This window comes from Phyllostomus hastatus, unplaced genomic scaffold (assembly GCF_019186645.2).
Source record: "Phyllostomus hastatus isolate PE091 unplaced genomic scaffold, TTU_PhHast_1.1 phas_contig_1, whole genome shotgun sequence".
Lineage (NCBI taxonomy): Eukaryota > Metazoa > Chordata > Mammalia > Chiroptera > Phyllostomidae > Phyllostomus > Phyllostomus hastatus.
The window spans coordinates 35,236,166-35,255,395 of NW_025333498.1; the positions used below are offsets into that span (position 1 = coordinate 35,236,166).

General features: G+C 34.9%; 1 protein-coding gene across 1 annotated transcript in view; it reads right to left on the reverse strand.

Annotated features, from left to right (window-relative positions):
* Positions 1–368: 368 nt before the first annotated feature.
* Positions 369–19,230, reverse strand: part of ARL6IP6 (ADP ribosylation factor like GTPase 6 interacting protein 6) — a 36,092-nt gene continuing 17,230 nt past the window's right edge. Inside the window, exon 4 of the mRNA XM_045830371.1 lies at positions 369–3,017. Within this exon, the coding sequence (XP_045686327.1) occupies positions 2,924–3,017 (94 nt within the window). The 3' untranslated portion in view covers positions 369–2,923. The remainder of the gene's footprint in view (positions 3,018–19,230) is intronic.

Genomic DNA, 19,230 nt, shown 5'->3' on the forward strand with positions numbered 1-19,230 from the left:
TTCTCGTTTCCCACTGTATGTTTCCCAAATTCAATGCCTTTCCCCCTGAACTAAGCATACATCATACACTGTGGCCACGAATTTAGCAACCTCAGCATATAACTTTTCTTATTGAGAACTTTCACCTTTTCACTTAACGTAAGCACTTTGTGGTTTCTCTTTGGCACGTCCAAATTGCGAGCATCAACAGTATTCCAAGTGGGAGTTGCTAAGTAAAATATGGATTGTGTGAATATAAGCACTGTGACGACTGACCTAATAACCAAGATGGCCACTAAATAAGGGAGGGGTGCACAGCATATGAAGGGATGATTCAAATTATCAGGCAAAATAGCACGAGATTTCATCATGCTACTTGGAACGGCATGCAATTTTAGAATTTTTAATTAAATGTTTATTTCTGGAATTTTCCACCTAACATTTGTGGACCGCAACAGACTCAAATGCGGAAGGCAAAAACCACAGATAAGGGCAGGGGGACACTACCACATCTTGATAACCAAACTGATATTCTGGTAACACTTAAGGCAGAATTGAATTTGGGGACATATATAATGAATTCCTGATGAAAGAGCAAGTAGATTAATAACTACTTTTACTCCAAAACTCTTTTGTGGCCAATAATTAGCCACAGGTACACATACCAAATGTATCCTTCACAAGTCACTGAATGGAATATGGTAAGCTATACAGAAGATGAGATAATCTGAGTCAGTTTTATAACAGAGATGGATTCTAGCTGCTCAATACTCGTCTTGACTCCTTTTACTAAGTGACAAAAACCATATTAACAGGAGAAGCCAAAAGAGGAAATTTATTAGCTCATGTTACCAAATGTGAAGATAGCAGGGTCACCACTGGGCTTCAAGGCCTAGAAGAATGTCAGTAACAGTAATCATGTCAGCCTTACTCCTGCCTTCCCACAGCTTGGCTGAACCCTGGCTGCCAGCATCTCCTGGACTTTTATCTTCCACGCTTCATCCTACCTTAAATTTAAGTTGAAATATCCTGGGGAAAGACTGGCCTGATAGTGATTCCTGTTAAAATCACTGTGGCCAGGAGAGACGAGAAACTAGGATTGGTTCAGCTTTGGTAAGGTACCTATCCTTAGTCAATCACTCTGCTATGTAAGTTGGATGGTTTGTATTTGGACTGTGTTAAACTGGAGAGAGAGTAATTTCTCAGGAGTACTAGTCCAGAAGAAATAGGGTTCCAGAAAAGTATCTTACAGTTGATATCTATATATACCTGTATCCTATAGATATCTACATATAGGTATACTGGAAACTTTTTCTTAGTCATAAGACAAAGAATCTGAAAGAAGCTATCCAGATTTGGGTGGGAGGTGATTAGAAGGAGTGGAGAGAAGAAAAACTTGTATATTCCTTTGCAACAGAAGAACCCTTTAAAGCCAAAGTTGGGATGGGTGGGGAGGGAAAGACAGGGAGTAAAAATAGATTTACTGCAACATCTACTCTGGAAGGAATCCTTGAGCCCCGAAATTTGTATATATGTAAGTATGTATGTACGTCTATATGTACATAAACAAATACACATATTAATCTAAACACTTCAGATCATTTAAATTGGAGCATCATTTGTCACTTTCAACTAAGTGTTTTTGAGTAGTAAAAAATTAAGACTTTAGAACATCAACAAATCATTTACTTAGTAATACACTCAGCAGATAACAGAAACAGACTGCACACATTCATTTCCCATTTACCCTGAATAACCAGTTTCATTCTACAACACTTTCCTAAATGTAAGTTTTTCAATGGCTAGGGAAAATAGTATTTTAAATAGTCCATCTTTTAAAACTGGAATGACTTTCCAAACAGGAATTTAGAAGTGAGAATAATGAAGGCTTAATTACTATAAAACAAAAACTAACACCACAATTGTAGACAACATTTAAATAGGAAAATTATGAATTATACATATATATACAATGTATCAAAATACATTTTCCATTTCAGTAACTAAATTTTTGAGATTAAAAACCGACTAGCTCAAGCATTTCTAAATATAAAAATGTCAGGTTTATATTTATTAAAAACAAAATAAATCAGTTCTATTGAAATAACTATATATACACCAGGATAAATATTTGGAATTGTGGAAACAGACATAATGAACAGCTTCAAATTTCTCAATATTTTAATGGGTTATGTGTGACCCCTTTATAGACGTTTTTGTTGTTAAAAAAAATCACTTAATTTTAAACTAAGGTCAATATGCTTTTGTAAAAAGACAAAACACTTATTAAAAATGGTAGGTATTAGGTTTGCACCAGCTAAAGAATAAAATTTATTTTTCCAGATGTAACAATTTTTAAAACATACAAATTCAATATGTAATAGAAAAATATGTAAAAAAAACCACAAGAAACTATGCACCATTAAAAAATATAAATGCACCTTCTATTGATGAAAAGAATATCAAAAACTAAATATGCTGACTTAAAAGTAGCTTCTGTAAAATGTCAAAGTAGTAAGCACTGGTTGCTTTCCTGATATAATGAATAATTAAGATATATTTCTGTTTCAATTAAACAGTAGTATCAGTATTTCTTAGGGAAAATGTAGTATATACATGGAAAGGTAGGCATAGTACTGTATTCAAGTTTTCCAGTTTAATTTCCATTAAAATGCTTTCTACAGTTTAGAAAAATAACACACATAGAAGAGATGAGGTAAACATTTTGCAATTTTAAGAAATTACTTGAAACAATACTCAGCTATCCCAACGCCTAGGTTTTAGAACAATGTTTAAGAAGGTCTTCCGTAATGATATGACAGGTATCTGAATCACATAATGAACAGTAGGTTTCTTGGTCTTCGGAGTAGGTGATGATGTTCTTCTCTGTTATTATAAAGCAATCATGACTTAGTTTTGCCAAGAATACTGCTTCAGTGTCAGTTTACATGAGGCACCATGCAACAGTAAGAGCAGCTACAACACCATTCAAAATTGCCATGCTATAGCCCATGTGGAAAGAATGTCCAGTAAGTTTCCTGAGGGGGGAAAAATGAAAAAAGGAAAACATTATTTGGTATAATAGAAACACCATCTGTTACGAACTGGAAATGAGTAATACATTAATTCACAAGTTAAAAAAGAATACTGGACATCTGCAGGGTTAGTAACAGATAGAGCTTAAATTTTCTGTTAATACCTGTCTGGGTTATCAGACTTTTCAATTTCATTACTTAAAGCAAAAAGCTCAGTTTGATACCTATACTTTTTTATTGTACTTCATAGTTTCTGTGTGTACTGTAACCTAATTCTAAAGTATACGATTTCTTACATTATGAGCATTTCTTTCATTAATTAGTACTGCATTTCTCTGCTCTCTTGTTCTCACTTAGAATTTAAAATATGTATTATTTCATTTGTCCCGTTTGTACCATTTTTAGATGATATGAAGGAACTCTACTTCTTTGAGCACTAAAAACAGCATGTATCCACGTGCGAATCACAAAGCAGATTATGTCTTTTATAGATATTTCAGTTCTCAGCCTAATAAGTTACTTAATTGAAGTGGCTTTCAATGACTTCCTAAGCAAAGACACATCTCTCTGTCTTATGATTACTATGAATAATGGCTATCTTTTATGCACAGATTTTCTGTAATACTTACTATCTGTATCTTGCAGAATTTTACTACATTTTTCTCTCTTAACATTCCCTCCACTAACTATACTGCAATTACACTCTTTGCCTATCCTCATAAGGATTACACATGCTATAATGAAAAGGTAGTGTCTAACTGGTGTCAGAGGCAGAACAGAATCTTCTCATGGGAGCAATTCAAATCGATGACACATAAGGAGGTGCACTGGCAGTAGTGAAGCCAAAAGTCCTTAGTAATAAGCACCCTGGACTGAAAGGATCATTGTGCCCATGTCCTCTCCTCCTTTCCTAAGGATAGGTCAAAACCAGGGAGACCTGGGTAATTAGACCTGAATTAACATTTGAAGAGCACCTAAATATAATGATTTCAATCCCACATGATCTGTGGTAGAAAGTAAAGATACACTTGAACAACCTCTTTGCAATTCACCTGACAACACAGATGACACTGATACGTTCTGATGGCTCCCTGTTCTGGTCCATGGAAGTTAGTATTTACCATCTCCACTCAACCTTACTCACCTCCTAGGGACTAGTTTAATGTGCTTCTCATGTGACATTAAGGGTTAATCTGCCTAACAGTATTACCTACTACATGGCAAAAAAGTGTACTAAATGCTTTCCCCCTAAAAAAAAAAGGAATTCCTCAAACATATTGATTGGTGAACAGAAACCTAATCCTAAAATTGAACTGTCAGCATTATCATTCATTGTAAAACAAACAAACCAACCAACCAACCCACTAATGATCTGAGAACATTTGAATTCATACTAACAAAGTTAATCATGGAACAAAATTTCAGGAGTTGTTTTCTTTTTCTAGTTCGTGACCCTGCACTCGCATGGAAATAGGAAAACCCCTAAGTACAGTTTACTAAATTTTAGGAAACTGTAACTACAATCTTAATATAATTGAATTTCACAGAGATGTACATGCTCGGTTGCTCAGTGACCCTTACAAAACATGCAAAGCAAAAAATTTTAATGGCCATGATGTGAGGTTCCAGATCAGTGGTTCATAGAGATTCTACCATCTCAAATGCACCATATTCCTACCAACTGGGAAGAGAGCAGCTGTCACACATAAACTGCTCAGGCAAGGGACTTACAATAAAAACTTTTAAAGCTCCTTTACAAAACACTATGATTGTCCTCTCTGGGGGAAGATATACAGACAATCCCTGGCACGTTTTCTCTCCTATGACTCTTATTTGTGATCTTTGATGTTCTATTAAAAAACTAAAGGTATAGGCATCTTGGTTTTCTTTGTCAGAACCCTGCATTTATCTCATGTAGAGGTCATGTTCTGAATTTAAAAAATGATTAAAGATGGTGCCTATTTTATTTAACCTTTTTCTATACACACATATGCATTTTACTTAAAGCATACACAGTCAAGTGCAAATGCCTGTCGTGTATACAGATCAATGAACTTTTATTATGATTCACCCACATACATGTACTTACCAACCAGACCAAATATAGAACATTTCTAACACCTCAGAAACTTTGTTCTTTTCCCTGTCAATATCCACCTTCCCTCCTCCAAATCCTAAGATAACCACTACATTGTCAGTTATCATGATGACTGCTTTCACCCACTGTTAAAACTCCATCTACATGACATCACATGGTAAGTATTCTAAGTCTCGATTCTTTCAGTACTGTCTGTGACATTCATCCACTTTATGTAGCATGAATAATGTGTTCTTTGTATTGCAGCTTAGTACTCCAGTGTATAAAAATACCAAAATTTATCTATCCATTCTAATATTTGGTGTTTGGGTTGCTTCCAATTTAGGACTCCTATAGCACTAAACTATTTACATGATGCTATGTGGTTATCTTCGGTGGGTGGTGGGCATCGGTCCTCATTTTTCTTGGGATATTCTAGGAGTGGAATTGCTAGGTTACAAGGTAGATATAGATTTGGATTTAGAAGAAAGCATTAAATATTTTCCTAAAGTAGTTGATCACTTTGTACTTCCACTAGCAATGTATAAAAGTTTCAGTTGCTCTATACAGTCCCCAACATTTCACATTAATCAGTTTTTTTAATTTTATTGGGCCAGAGAGTATGTGGTGGCTTTAATATTTACTTTTCTGATAACTAACATACTTATTATTGCCCATTCAGGTATCTTCTTTTCTGAAATTCCTGTTCGTCTTTTGCTTAGTTTTCTGTTGGTTTACAGAATTCTTTACACATTCTATACCCAAGTCCTTTTGTCCAAAATGTGTTTCAAGAATGTGTTCTGTTTATGGCTGCTCTTTTCACACTCTTAATGAGATCTTTTGATAAACATCAGTTTTTAATTTAAATAAAGTCCAATTTATTAACATTTTTAATGGTTAGTACTTTTTTGTAACCTTTGTCCTATAACCTGTATGTGTGGGACTGTTGTCAGAGTTTCTATTCTATTCTTTTGATCTATTTATCTATCCCTGATTTTAAAAAAAAATCAGTAACTTTTCTTTGTATAGCATTAGCCAATTCAAAAAATTTTACGCAGTAAGATCCCTCAAAATATGAAAGAACATAAAGAAGATAAAGGACTTCCAGCCAAGATGGAGGCGTAGGTAGACACACTGTGCCTCCTCGCACAACCAAAATAAGGACAACAACAATTTAGAAATAAAATAACCAGAACTGACAGAAAACTGAACTGTATGGAAGTCTGACAACCAAGCAGTTAAAACAGACACATTCACCCAGACCAGTAGGTGGGGTGGAATCAGATTGCCAGGCAGAGAGGGGTCACAGCAAAAAAAAAAAAAAAGCGGTGGCACTGGGCACACAAGACCGCAGTGGGCGGACCCTGGGCACGCAGGCAGCGGCTGGCAGACACTGGGTGCAGGGTGGCTAACAGGGTGGCGATTGTGAAGCAAAGCACTGTGTGCAAGGCGGCTGTGTGCAGTCCTATATTCACATGCAGATAAACCAGGTGAAACTGGGAAGCGAGAGAGACTGTGCAACCCAGGGTCCCAGAGCCAGAAATAAAGCTTCAAACACCAAATGAAAACACCTGTGGGGGTTGAGGTGCAGGGAGAGACTCCCAGCCTCACATGAGAGTTCTTTGGAGAGACCCATGGGGTCCTAGACATGTACAAACCCACCCACATGGAAATCAGCAGCAGAAAGGCCCAGTTTGCTTGGGGGAAGCAGCAGAAGGGACTGGAGTCCCACAAAGAGCAGAGTGGGCGCCATTGTTCCCTCTTGGACCCTACCCCCACATACATCGTCACAACCCAGCGACTGGGTTGCCCCACCCTGGTGAACACCTAAGGCTCTGCCCCTCATAGGTAACAGGCATGACAAGACCCCCCCCAAAAAAACCCCACAAAAACAAAAAGACCCAAACAGAAGAACAAATCAAAGCTCCACAGCAAATACAACTAAGCAACAAAGAGAGAGGCAACCTATTAGATGCACAGTTCAAAGCACTGATGGTCAGGATGGTCACAGAATTGGTTGCATTTGGTCACAAATTAGATTAAAAAATGAAGGCTGCGCTAAGTGAAATGAAGGAAAATGCACAGGAAACCAATAGTAATGAAAAGAAAACTGGGACTCAAATCAATGGAGTGGACCAGAAGGAAGAAAGACAAAACCAAACAGAAACGAATGAAGCAACAAAAGTTCAAAAAAATGAGGAGGCTTAGGAACCTCCAGGACATCTTTAAAAGTTCCAACATCCAAATTATAGGGGTACCAGAAGGAGAAGAGGAAGAGCAACAAGTGCAAAAATTATTTGAACAAATAATAAAGGAGAACTTCCCCAATCTGGCAAAGGAAATAGACTTCCCGGAAGTCCAGGAAGCTCAGAGAGTCCCAAAGAAGTTGGACCCAAGGAGGAACACACCAAGGAACATAATTACATTAGCCAAGATAAAAATGAAGGAGAGAATTCTAGAAGCAGCAAGAGATAAGGGAACAGTTACCTACAAAGGAGTTCCCCCATCATACTGTCAGCTGATTTCTCAAAAGAGACCTTACAGGCAAGAAGGGGCTGGAAAGCAGTATTCCAAGTCATGAAAGGCAAGGACCTACATCCCAGATTGCTCTATCCAGCAAAGCTTTCCTTCAGAATTGAAGGGCAGATAAAGTGCTTCTCACATAAGGTCAAGTTAAAGGAGTTCATCATCACCAAGTCCTTATTTTATTATATGAAATGTTAAAGGGACTCATCTAAGAAAAAGAAGATAAAAAACATATACAGTAAAATGACAGCAAACTCACAATGATTAACAACCACACCTAAAACAAAAACAAACTAAGCAAACAACTAGAACAGGAACAGAACAACAGAAATGGAGATCACATGGAGGGTTAGCAACAGAGGAGTGGGAGGAGGAAAGAGGGGGGAAAGGTACACAGAATAAGTAGCATAGATGGTAGGTAGAAAATAGACAGGGGGAGGGCAATAATAGTATGGGAAATGTAGAAGCTAAAGAAATTATGTATGACACATGGACATGAACTAAAGGGGGGAAATGTGGGTGGGAGAGGGTGTGCAGGCTGGAGGAGAATGAAGGGGAGAAAATGGGACAACTGTAATAGAATAATCAATAAAACATATTAAAAATAAAAAATAAGTTAAAATAATCAAATAGTGTGGTACTGGCATAAGGATAGACATATGGACCAGTGGAACAGAATTTAAAGTCCAGAAATAAACCTATATATCTATAGTCATTTAAATTTCGACAAGGGTACCAAGACAACTTAACAGGGAAAAATAAAAACATCTTCTCAACAAATTGGTGCTGGGACAACTGGATGCAAAAAGAATGAATTTGGTCCTCTACCTCAGACAACATACAAAATTTAACTCAAAATGGACCACATCTAAATGTAAGACCATTAAAAAGTCTTAGAAGTGCAGGTGTGAATTTTCATGACTATAAATGAAGCAATGGTTTTTCAGATCTAACACCAAAAGCATAAGCAACTAAAGAAAAAACGAATCGAACTTCAAGTTAAAAACTTTGTGCTTTAAAGGACATTATCAACAAAATGAAAACACAACCCACAGAATGGAAGAAAACATTTGCAAATCACCTATCTGATTAGGGTCTACTATCTAGGATATAAATGAAATATAAATGAATTCTAAACCCAAAAGACAAGCTAATTTTAAAAGGGGAAAAGGATTTGAATAGACAGTTCTGAAAAGAAGAAAATATGAATGGCCAATAAGCACATGAAAAGTATGCTCAACATCATTAATAGTTAGAGAAATGCAAATGAAAATCACAATGAGATGGCACCTCATACTCACTAAGACAATGATACAGAGAACAAGAAGTAAAAAAGAAAAGTATTGGTGAGAATGTGGAGAAATCATAATTCTCATACATTGCTCATGGGAACATAAAATGGTACAGCATAAAAAAACACTTTGGCAGATTCTCAAAAGTGTTACCATCTGATCCAACAGTTCCATTCCAGGTATATACCCAAGAGAATTGAAAATATGTTTATACCAAAATCAGTACCTTGATATTCATAGCAGCATAGTTCATAACAGCAAAAAACTGGAAACAAACCATATGTCCATCAACTGATGACCAAATCACAAAATATGATATATCCATACAAGGAAATGTAATTCAGCCACAAAAAGAAACAAATACTGATAAATGCTACGACATGAATGAACTTTGAAAACAGTATGCTAATTGAAAGCAGACATAAAAGACATTTTGGGGACCTGTATGATTATATTGATATCAAATGCCCAGAACAGGTAAATTCATAGAAACAAAAAGTAGACTAGGGGTTTCCTAGAACTTAATATTGTTAGATAAAAATAAAATATATTAGAAAAAATATGGTTGCAAAGAAAGGCTCATTATAAAAACTGCTTGCGTATCTTAAAAGACTAGTTATAAAAAAGCTATTAGTTTGTTGTAGTTATAAAGAGTTTCTTTCCAATAATAAAGAATCCTATAATGAAGTACTTATGTGGTTTCTTTTAGCATTAAGAGTTTAAGCTTTGTTGTTAGAGACGAATCTGATGTCAGCTTTGCCACTTACAAGGGGTGTGAAGCTAGACAAATAGACCCCTCTGAGCTTCAATTTCTCAAAATGGAAATAAAAACAGAGTCTACCTTTAAAAACTTGTTGAGGATCACATGGCTGGCACACAGCAAATTATCAATGAGTGTTAGCCCCTATATAGTGTAGGAACGAAAAGCTTAGCCATGGATTTTTAAAATTTGTTTCAACCTTCTACTTCAGTTCTCTCTTCCTTCTAAGCAAAACACCTAAACACAGACCCACTCCAAATCCAAAACAAAGAAACAATAACATTATACAACAAGACTCATGAGGTAGATGAAAGAAAGATGAAGAATTATAAGACTGTGTATGTATGAGTGTGTTTCTGCTTGGTATTATACTCTTCATAATCACTTTTCCCTTTATAATTCACTTAAGAACTTAGACTTCCACTATTTATATCCAAGTTTTATAGTCCAGAAATGTAATTTCTAGCAATATAAAATAATTATATCTTAATTATTTTTACTTTTCAGGAATGGAATACATTTAAAATTTAATATTCAAATGAATTCAACAATTCAGGCAATATAAGCACTTACACTCTTATTTCTGAACAAATTTAAACATTTAATAAGTCACTACCAAAAGTTTTAAATAAATTGCCTTTTCTTTTTTAAGAGAGACACCAACAGATTCAAACAGGTGTCTTCATGTTTCATGTTATTTGGTTTTACTCTAGCCTTGGTTGAATAGGAACTGACAATCTCTGTACTATATCCTGGACTCCACTCTCTTGAAATCTTCATTCCTATATCATATTAATTCCTATATTACTTTTCCCTCACATATGTTCCCACACTTCAGACACACTTTTATGACAGAATTCCCTGCAGTTTAAAAGACTGACTCCACTGCCAAATGATTTTGTTCTAAACAAAATGCTCTCTATTCTCACCAATTTAAGAAATTATATTAAGGTCCTGCATTAAGAACCAATTGGTTATTTGCTGGTGTCTGACTGTCTCAGTAGGAGATAGGAGGAGTTAGCTGGGACTAATCTACTCCCCCTTACATATCTGAGCTGGTGTTTATTTCTCATTCTGTCCATAGCCAAGAAATCTCCAATTTCTAAAGAATTTTAAGCTATGTGAACTTCAGTTGGAGTAACTATCAGTTATCTGGAATCAAAAGTTATGAATTCCAAACCCAAAATTTGAAAGGAAAACACTAAAACCCACCATATTTCAAATACTTACAAAGCATTTCCTTTTACGTTTCTTTCAAAAATACGAAATGAAACAACTTCTTTTGTATTATTTAGTCCTAGAAATTACTTATTAGAAATTGCTGGAGAGGGTGAAGTTGTGTGCACTCCAATGAATTTTATCAGTGCTGTTTTAAGAAATAAGGGTTATATTTTCAGAGAAAGTTTTCCTCCCTGAGAAAATTCTCTACCTCTTACAAAAGAAAAAAAATGTTACATTCACTCCTTACTTTACACCCTAAAGTTCTTTATTTTGTCTCCATTTTTTTTACTTCACCAAAATTTACAAAATAAATTCTCTATGTCAGGGATGAAAGAGAAATGAGCAAGAATCAGTACTGCCCTTAAGGATAAGTCTAGTGACTGTGGTTAAGGGTCAAAGTTCTGCAGACAGCATTACTAGAACATAAAAGAGCCATTTGGCTTATAGAAGGGAAATAATTTAATGAAGAGTTACAATTGAGCTACAATTGAGTATGAGGCCAAAAAGTCTATTTAGTTTCTTTCCATAATATCAGACACATTTTTCATTTTTTACCAACTTTACTGATTTGGATATTTTGAGTATCCTGGCTACCTCCTACTATTGGCTTCTAGTAGGTACAGTTCAGGAATGCCGCTAAACATCTTCCAATGCGTAAGTCAGCCCCTCTGCAAAGAATTATTAATGGCAAACAGTACCAAGAAACTTTTCAAACTACTTTTGACACATTTGATCAGTCATAGCACCTTCTCTATACACTGTACAAACTTTTTTGTGTGTTTCAGCTGCATTTTTATCTTTCTTTAAATAATAAAGCATAATATGCTGAAAATGTTGCATATATTCTTACATCCTCAATATTAAAATGGCTGCACAAAAATTCACCAATCTTGATGTTTTTTTAAAAAATGAATGCTGATATGACAGCTGTCACAATATAATCTAACCAAATTGTTTTGAAACAAGTTAAAGAAAACTAAGCACTACTAGAGCCATCATACAGAAAAAACTAAGTGAACTTTTTGGCCAACCCAAGAGTAATCAGAAAGCTAGAAAAAAAATAGGAGGGGGTGGTGTCACAGAAATTAAGAAAAATAAGTATTCTGAAAGGCAATGATAAACCATTTCAAACACTGGATTGAAAAATGAACAATAAATTTTGTAATTAAGAGGTCTGTAGTCAATGCAAAAAGAAAAATTTGAGTTAGGGGTGAGAGCAAGACACCTGTGGAAGCAACGGCAGTCACTGTGGAGATAGAAACTAACTCTTCTCTCAACTTCTAAGATACCAGTTTTTCAATGTGGAGAGGAGAACTGGGCATGAGGATTTTTTCTTCTCTAACATAGGAGAAACGTGAATATGTAAAAATACCCTAACAAGAAGATTGGAGATTGGTTATACAGGGAAAGATTGAAGATATATGAAAAAGGGAATTGCAGGGGCAGGGAGGTAGAATCTAAAGCACAGGAAGTAAAAGTTTGAGCAAGTGGAAGGATGGCTCATACTATGAGATACTATGAGATAAGAGAAATGGGTGGAATGATTCATAATCATGACAGGAAGAAGGCTGCAGCAGGAGTCAAAGTGGAAGTGAGGTCCACTGAAAACAAGAATGTGCATGATTAAGATTTAGAATAGTCACAGGAAAAACAAATGGGAAAGGGACGGAGGTGGATGGATAAATAGTGCTAGCTAAGATTCTACTTCACATTAGAAGGTTGTGAACTCTAGTTATTCAGATCTTGGTTTGAATGATTCATCTCTGCCTTGTTATCCTCTTTATATGGAACATCACAGGCCTTGGCTGATTTTAGAATAATTCGAGGTCTTTTGTGATTTCTACATTTCACTAACTTTATTCCAGGAGCTAGTGAAATGCTCTCTTTCCTTTGTGACCTTATTTTTACCTCTATAACTTGCAATTTTATTGGGCAGACACTTCATACTGCTTTCTTTATACAATCCTTGATAAAAGGAAGTTAGTTTTTCTCATAGTTTATAACAGCTCAAAATCTGATGTATTTATTTTGGTTTTCCTATTTGTAAATTTCAATTAAAATTATTTTTCTTGTCACTAACTTATGTCTCTTACTCTATTTCTTAACCCTGAAAAAATGTCCCAGACTTTGCAGAGAAGTCACTTGTCAATTCACACTCTAAAAGTAAGTTAAATACAATGGGTTTTATAGCAATGTTATTTATTTTGCTACAATTGTAAACATCCTCAAGTTTGAGCTTTCCTGCTTGTTTAAGTATAGCTTTTAGCTGACCTTTCATTAGTCCTTTATCATCATTTACCCATTAAAACTCAGATATTCAGGAAAATTTAATAAGTTTATCAATTAGATGTGAATCAATTATTTTTCAGTATTAAAATGTGATTTTTAGACATGTGTCATATCCTTAAGAATATAAAACCAACCAATTAGAATAAAAGTTATCAGGACATGTTGACCCCATCTATCTATCTATCTATCTATCTATCTATCTATATCTATACACACTATATATCTCTCTATATGTAGGTATATATAAAGTACATGTTTTATAATAAATATGTACTATCTATATATAGATATATAAAGAGAGATAGAGAGAGATATAGTGTGTATGTATATTTTTCATTGAAAATTAGAAATCTTTTGTAAGCAATATCTAATTTCAGTATGGTCTCCTAAAGCAGGGGTTAGCCAGCTATGATATGCCTGCCCTGCTACCTGCTTCTTTTGATTGGCACATAGACAGCCCCACTCATTCCTTTATGCATTGTCTATGACTGCCATGGTGCTACAATGGCAGTCAAAGACTTGTGACAGAAGCCAAAGGGTCCACAAAGCTAAAAATACTCACTACTCAGCATTTTACAGAAACTTTGCTAACTTTTGTCCTTAGCCTTCTTATTCAAAGTTCCATTCAGTCTGTAGATGAGTAATATAGGCACATCACCTGAGAATTTCTTAGAAATTGGGAATCCCAGACCCTATCATACCCCAGACATCTTAGTCAGAATCTCTATCTATAGCTAGATCTTTTGTTACCCCAAAAGCCTTAAATACAGTTATGTGTGGCTTAATGACAGGGATATGCTCTGAGAAATGCATCATTAGGTGATTTCATCTTTGTGTGAACAATGCACAGTGCATTTACACCAACAAAGATGTTTTGGCCTACTACTCCTAGGCTACAAGCCTGTACAGCATACTACTGTATTGAATACTGCAGGCAACTGTAAGTATTTGTGTGTTTAAACATAACTAAATGCAGAAAAGGTACAGTAAAAACACAAACTAGTAACATAGCTGTTTATTATAAAGCATATGTACTATACATAATTGTATATGCTACACTTTTATATGACTAACAATGCGAAATTTTTTACACCAGCATCACAAACCTGTCACTCATTCTACTACAACATTATGACACCGATGATGTCACTAGGTGATAGGAATTTGTTAGCTCCATTATAACCTCACAGGACCACTGTTGTATATAGGTATACCTTGTTTTACTGAGCTTCATTTTATTGAACTTCATAGTTGTTGAGATTTTTAAAAATTGAAGGCAGTACCCTCCACCAGCAAAATGATTGACAAGTTTTATTTTAATACTTGCTTTATTGCAAGTATATTGGTCTGGAACCAAATCTGTGATCTTCGAGGTATCCCTGCATATGGTCCATTGCTGACTGAAACATCATTACGCAGCACATGTATGCACTGATGTCCACTATTTGGAAATATATAAATTAGCAAAAACATTTCTAAGTAGATCATCACTTTAGAAATCTATCCCAATTACTTTCTACACGAAAGCTACAAAGTTCCTATAGTTAAACAAACAAAAAAGTTGAACAAATACTTATAAAATTTGTTTCATCATATCATCATGTTCCTAAACAGATTTTATTTCTTTTTGAGCATGTGTTAACTCTGTAATCATAAAAATATCAATAAGGAAAAACTCTGAATCATTGTCCTAGTTAAAAAAATTTCTGATTTATCATGGAAAAACAGCAAAAGCTATTAAAATGTAAAGTTATTAGGCATATGACTGTGTACTGACTTCAAAGTTTCACAATGAATCTGAGATAAAGATGATCTGGATAATAATTTACCTTGATATAAAAGGTGAGGAAAAGGTTTAAATGTATCTACTTATTGTTGAACTATAATGTATGATTCTTAAAAATACATAGGAGTTGATGGTAGACATTTTCAGCATTTGCTCCAGTGTCCCAATAATTTGTCTAATAATTTGGATTATGAATAAATATACGTTCAAATAGTCACCATTTTAATGGAGCAAGTTGACTTATCAATCTAAACAGTAAGCTGTGTTATACTGGAATAAATTTCAACTTTAAGTATTTCTTTATTTTTAAAAAAAGAGTCTACTTCCCTTAGCATTATATTTTGTTTCCTAGTTTTATGTACTGCCAACTCCTCTGGTCCTACTTCCTCTCTGCAGCATAAGGATGGTGTCTCGATGATCTCTTTAATTCCTTCTGGATTCACTTCTGCAATTCACACCTCCATATGTACGTTCAAGTCCTTTGTCTATTAAATAAAATTTTACCAACTAGAAATTTTAATTGAGTCACAATCCCGTGCTTTGCCACTGCTATAGTAACTAACATAATGGCTTATGGGCACCGAAGGGTTAAAGATGAGTGAAGGTCTTTAAAATGGAATTACATACATGTACATTTTAAATATCTCTTATTGTAGTACAATTCCCTGTAAATCAGTAAGAGAGAAATAAAGGTATATCTGGTTGGATGAAACTTCTTATTAACCTACTATCTACTTTACCTATATATAGTAGTCTACTTGGTTGTAAATTAATGGACATCACACGTTAACTTGATTCATTGATGGGTGTGTCAAGGTAGAAAAAAGTCTAAGAACATCTATCTATGCTGGGCGCCACCCTGATTAGGCAAAGTACTCATTCACTAGAAAGGTAAAGCAAACAGTACAAAAGGTGCAGAAAAATGGGGTTCCCAAGCCTTTAAATGAGTCAGTATAAAAAAGTAACTGACACTGTGTTTTGTTGCCAAACTTTTATTTTGCCAACTACTATAAGCATTATTTCACAAAAGAAAGAGCATCTTAATATCAAAAGACTAGAAAGTGTGGGAAAAGGAATGGACAGTATAAAACCTCAAAAGATAAAATAACAGCTACCCAAGAAAAGATAACTGTAGTAGGCCATGGTCAGATGTCTAGCTTAAAAAATGTCAAGAAAACAAAAGGAAAGCTCTGGGACCATGTCTGTTTTATCATCTGACATACCTATTGCTTTAACTAGTAAACTTACAAATTTATTTCCTATGAGGGTAGATATCACTGCTTTATCCCAAAAGCTCAAAAAATGGTGACTTGCTCAAAAGAGTTGGTATATGGTGTAGGCTGGGGAAGCCACCTCTTCTGACTTATAAGCCCTTTGTAATACACCAGGCTACCTATTATGATTTACAAAGATTGCTGAACATACAGAAAGGGTTCCAAGTACAAAATTGGCAAAGTGCTATCTCTCAGGTATTTCTTATCAATTGCTGTTCTGTGCATAGGACACCTGTGCCTTTTCATACATAGCACTTACAGTAAATTAGCATAAGCAAAAACCGTAGCAAACAGGTGCAATTACTCACTAGCTGTAATACTTTATGAAAATAGCAAGGAAGCCAAGAATAGTTAATATGACTTTGTTACAGTATTTTGTTACACCTACTTAAGTCCCATTCCTAACAGTACTGGAATGCATTTTTTTAAAATATATTTTATTATGTTATTACAGTTGTCCCATTTCCCCCCTTCACTCCCCTCCACCCTGCACACCCCCTCCCACTCATATTCCCCTCCTTTAGTTCATGTCCATGTGTCATATAAGTTCTTTGGTTTCTACATTTCCCATACTATTCTTACCCTCCCCCTGTCTATTTTCTACTTACCATATGTGTTGCTTATTCTCTGTACCTTTTCTCCCTCTCTCCTCCTCCCACCCCCTGTTGCTAACCCTCCATGTGATCTCCATTTCTGTGGTTCTGTTCCTGTTCTAATTGTTTGCTTAGTTTGTTTTTGTTTTAGGTGTGGTTGTTAATAATTGTGAGTTTGCTGTCATTTTACTGTATATGCTTTTTATCTTCTTTTTCAAAAGAGACATTACAGGCAAGAAGGGGCTGGAAAGAAGTATTCCAAGTCATGAAAGGCAAGAACCTACATCCAAGATTGCTCTATCCAGCAAAGCTTTCCTTTAGAATGGAAGGGCAGATAAAGTGCTTCTCAGATAAGGTCAAGTTAAAGGAGTTCATTATCACCAAGCCCTTATTATATGAAATGTTAAAGGGACTTATCTAAGACAAGGAAGATAAAAAACATGGAATGCATTTTATAAGACATGCATGTACTTTAACCCTTCACTTCAAGAAGCTGTAGTGCAGTTATTAATGGTGACAACACCGCAACTGATGGTTCCAGTCCTTAAATAATAAAACTCCACGATACTCAAATATCAAGGCCAAGTTCTTGATCTATCTCTTTTGTCAGTAGCTTTTCCCTCCTACTGCAATTAGCCATCTGACATCTGTTTCATCAGACCATGGCAATAAAGAATTTGATTTGACAAAGAGGCAGCTCTCCGAAATCTGTATGAAAGAGTAGTAGAGGCAATTTGTTGTGCTCAATGTTAAACCTAGTGTGCTTGGAAAAGAAACTTCTAATTTAAATACTAATAATCACTTTTATTGACTTAAAAGACATACTATTGCCTAAGAACCCATATACCCTTTTCTGTATCACTATTTTATTTGTACTTTATCTTCCTATTCCCCAAGAATTAAACTCCCCAATGTCCTTTAACAGCAGATAAAGAAACTTAATGTCGAGCAGATAAAGAATATAATACATACAGCATTGCCAACTTCCAAATTTTCTAGAAACTTCACATTAAATACTCTATTCACTGTCTGCTTCCTTCCTAAAATAGTAACAGCAAATGCACACTGACACACAAATGTAATGAAAATTTAAATATTTCAGTGTCTGATTATATCCAGAACACTTTACAGAGGAAATAACACATGCAAGAGATACCTAACATATACCTAATACGTGTTAGCTGTTAGTCTGTAAAATAGTTACCAAAAAGTTTACCAATAAGCAATTCAAATGAAAACCAACTATTCCCTTTTCTTTCTCATTTCCAATTTACTTTGCATGTTTCAAATAGCACTGTAAGGCAGACCCTGGCTAGGTGGCTCAGTTGGTTAGAGCATAGTCCCTGTAAGCCAAGGTTGAAGGTTTGAACCCTTCAAGGCACATACAAGTATCAACCAATGAATTCATGAATAAACAGAACAACAAATTAATGTTTCTCTCTAAAATTAATAAATTTAAAAAATAAAAAATAGCATTGTAAGGCAATGTTTAAGGCTGCATAGAAATAATTTAAATTAAGACCACGGGGTTTTCTTGAAATCGAGTATTTTGATATATATTAAATACTATCTGTGGTTGGAAGAAGAAATAGGAAGACAGACAACTCAAAGTGATATAGACTAAAAAGATCAAAAACACCAGTAAAGGAACAGAAAGCTCCTGATTTGTATTTATACTAACTATAAAATACTGCAGATTGACAATCAAATTTTATAGATTGTATTTTAAGTAGACTTTAGTGAAAGGATGCTACTCTTTGCCTCACTACATTCCTAGAAATCATGACATATCCATAATTGTAAAGTTTCCCTGTATTTTGACCATGAACCCCACATCAAATAAGTCATAAATGCAAACAAGTCATTTAAAAGCAAATACCAAACTTCAAACTTCTCTAATAATATACAATAGTAAGTTTATGCTCTTAGTTCTATAAAATAGACATCCAACTATGCCTTCCAACCTGCCTCATTCTAGAAAATGCAGAGAGGCACCTGATGTATAAATACTCTGAATTAAAACTCAGAGAGTCAAGTTATAGTATGAATACAATACTTTTGCTTGGTTTCTGGTAATTCAAAATGGCTATTTGAGAGGTGATTTTGAGGGCTTAGGTCTCAAAAACTACTGAGGGAAACTTAATGTCTATTTTTTTTTCTTTTAACAAATATTCCTATAGCAAACACATTTTGGAGATCATTGAAATAAACATACAATTGTGCTCAAAGCTAAGATTATTCTTTTTAAAATAACTCATCAATCTTCAAAAGACTCATCTTTAGTTATAAGATTCAGGTGATAAGTCTCTTAGGACAAAAGTCAACAGAGATTTTTGAAGAAATGAGACATTCTCCAAAATCTACAACACTAGGACTACAAGACATGCTATTTCTATAA